Source organism: Sciurus vulgaris (genome assembly GCF_902686455.1).
Source record: "Sciurus vulgaris genome assembly, chromosome: 11".
In the NCBI taxonomy this organism is placed as follows: Eukaryota; Metazoa; Chordata; class Mammalia; order Rodentia; family Sciuridae; genus Sciurus; species Sciurus vulgaris.
In genome coordinates this window covers 119,121,256-119,124,001 of record NC_136472.1, presented here as the reverse complement: position 1 = coordinate 119,124,001, position 2,746 = coordinate 119,121,256, and the positions used below count along the sequence as shown (strand labels likewise).

At 36.6% G+C, this 2,746-nt stretch overlaps 1 protein-coding gene across 1 annotated transcript; it reads left to right on the top strand.

The window, feature by feature from the left end:
- The first annotated feature begins 633 nt into the window (after positions 1-633).
- Positions 634-2,345, top strand: LOC306640318 (protein lin-9 homolog). The gene has a single exon (XM_079104518.1). The coding sequence runs from the start codon at positions 1,109-1,111 to the stop codon at positions 2,228-2,230; it is 1,122 nt and encodes a 373-aa protein (XP_078960644.1). The 5' UTR covers positions 634-1,108; the 3' UTR covers positions 2,231-2,345.
- Positions 2,346-2,746: the final 401 nt, after the last annotated feature.

Sequence of the window (2,746 nt, the reverse complement as noted above, 5' to 3'; positions counted from 1 at the left end):
CAACCACTGAGTCACATCCCCAGCCCTATTTAGTATTTTTATTTAGAGACAGGGTCTCAATGCATTGCTTAGAGCCTCACGATTGCTGAGGCTGACTTTGAACTCATGATCCTTCTGCCTCAGCTCCCGAGTCACCAGGATTACAGGCAGGTGCCAACGAGCCCAGCTGTAGCAGTTATTTTTAAAAAAACTATTTTTAAGAGAAAAGAAAAATCTTAGTATGGGATCAAATGAGGATAATCACCAGAGTGAAAAAGTTTTAATTGGAAAAAAGAATTCATAATTCTTCAGGGAAAATAAAAAGGCAGTAATTTCTAAACCTGAGTGTAGTAATTAATATCTCATTTCTGCATTATGCCTAGTTCATTTGCAATAAGCTGTTTTAGTCTTCTAATTTTTTTTTGTGGTAGCTGTTTTTATTTCTGCATTTTGACATTGAGAGTTTTTAAAGAAATTTTTTAATATAGCCAATCGCATATAAACAAACCATTTTACTTTTTAATTTTTCTTTATTACAGAATGATATATCAAAGAGATTTCTTTTTCTACCAGGGACTTAACCACTGAGTCACATCACCAGCCTTTTTTAAAATTTTAATTTATTTATATTGTAAACAAATGAGAGCTCGAGAGCTCTTCAGCAAAAGCGCTTGTCAGTTTAAAAGAGGGAAGCTTATCTAACACATGGAATGAAAAGTACAGTTCTTTACAGAAAACCCCTGTTTGGAAAGGCAGAAATACAGGCCCTGCTGTGGAAATGCCTTTTAGAAATTCAAAACGAAGTCGACTCTTTTCTGATGAAGATGACAGACAAATAAGTACAAAGTCACCTAAAAGAAACCAGAGGGTTGCAATGGTTCCACAGAAATTTACAGCAACAATGTCAACACCGGATAAGAAAGCTTCACAGAAGATTGGTTTTCGGTTACGGAACCTACTCAAGCTTCCCAAAGCACATAAATGGTGCATATATGAGTGGTTCTAGTCAAATATAGATAAACCACTTTTTGAAGGTGATAATGACTTCTGTGTATGTCTAAAGGAATCTTTTCCTAATTTGAAAACAAGAAAATTAACAAAAGTAGAATGGGGAAAAATCAGGCGGCTTATGGGAAAACCACGGAGATGTTCTTCTGCATTTTTTGAGGAAGAGAGATCAGCATTAAAACAGAAACGACAGAAAATAAGACTCTTACAACAAAGGAAAGTTGCAGATGTTTCACAATTCAAAGATCTCCCAGATGAAATTCCTTTGCCCCTGGTTATTGGAACCAAAGTTACAGCACGATTACGTGGTGTTCATGATGGTCTGTTCACTGGACAAAGAGATGCTGTGGATACTCTGAATGCTACGTATAGAGTAACTTTTGATAGGACAGGGCTTGGGACTCATACCATCCCTGACTATGAAGTCCTTAGTAATGAGCCTCATGAGACAATGCCAATTGCTGCCTTTGGACAAAAACAGCGGCCTTCTCCATTTTTTATGACCCCACCACGGTTACATTATACTCCTCCTCTCCAGTCACCAATTACAGATAATGATCCTTTATTAGGACAGTCACCTTGGAGAAGTAAAATTTCTGGCTCTGATACTGAAACATTAGGTGGTTTTCCAGTAGAATTCCTTATCCAAGTGACTAAATTATCAAAAATTCTCATGATTAAAAAGGAACATATCAAGAAATTAAGAGAAATGAATACAGAAGCAGAAAAACTGAAATCATATTCCATGCCCATTGGCATTGAATTTCAGCGGAGATATGCAACAATTGTTCTAGATCTTGAACAGCTGAACAAGGACCTAAACAAGGTTTTGCATAAAGTTCAACAGTACTGCTATGAGCTTGCCCCAGACCAGGGACTCCAACCTGCAGATCAGCCAACAGATATGAGGAGAAGGTGTGAGGAAGAAGCACAGGAAATTGTTCGGCATGCAAATTCCTCAACAGGACAACCCTGTGTTGAAAATGAAAATCTGACAGACTTGATCTCTAGGCTTACAGCAATTTTATTACAAATTAAGTGTCTAGCAGAGGGAGGAGACCTGAATTCCTTTGAATTCAAATCACTTACACATTCATTAAATGATATCAAGAGTACAATAGACACCTCTAATACCAGTTGCTTTCAGAATAATGTAGAAATCCATGTTGCGCATATTCAGAGTGGCTTGAGCCAGATGGGAAACTTACATGCCTTTGCAGCAAATAACACCAACAGAGACTGAGTAGAAGACTTAAATATTCCAACTGCATAGGACATTGTTTTTGAGAAGTTCTTTTCCTTTAAATAGGCTTCCAACACCAAATAACCTAACTGCTGGAAAACAAGGGAAATTTTAACTCCAAATAAGGCATTTTAATATACTGTACTGCTTCTTAAACCAGCATTGCTGACCAGCATATATTTATTTTTCTTTTATTATTCAAATGCAGTAGCATTGCTTCTGTTACATATGTTTATTAGCAAGTATTTTTAAACTGAAAATATCTGAACATAATATAATTTCATGGAAGAGTATGTTCACCATTTTTATTTTATTTTTTTTTATTTTATTGTAAACAGATGGGATACATGTTCCCTCTCTGTTTGTACATGGCGCAAAGGCATACCATTTGTGTAATCATAAATCCACATACAGTAATGTTGTTTGATTCATTCTGTTATTTTTTTCCCCTTCCCCCCACCCCTCCCACCCCTCTTTACCCTCTATACAGTACTTTCTTCCTCCATACTTGCCCCC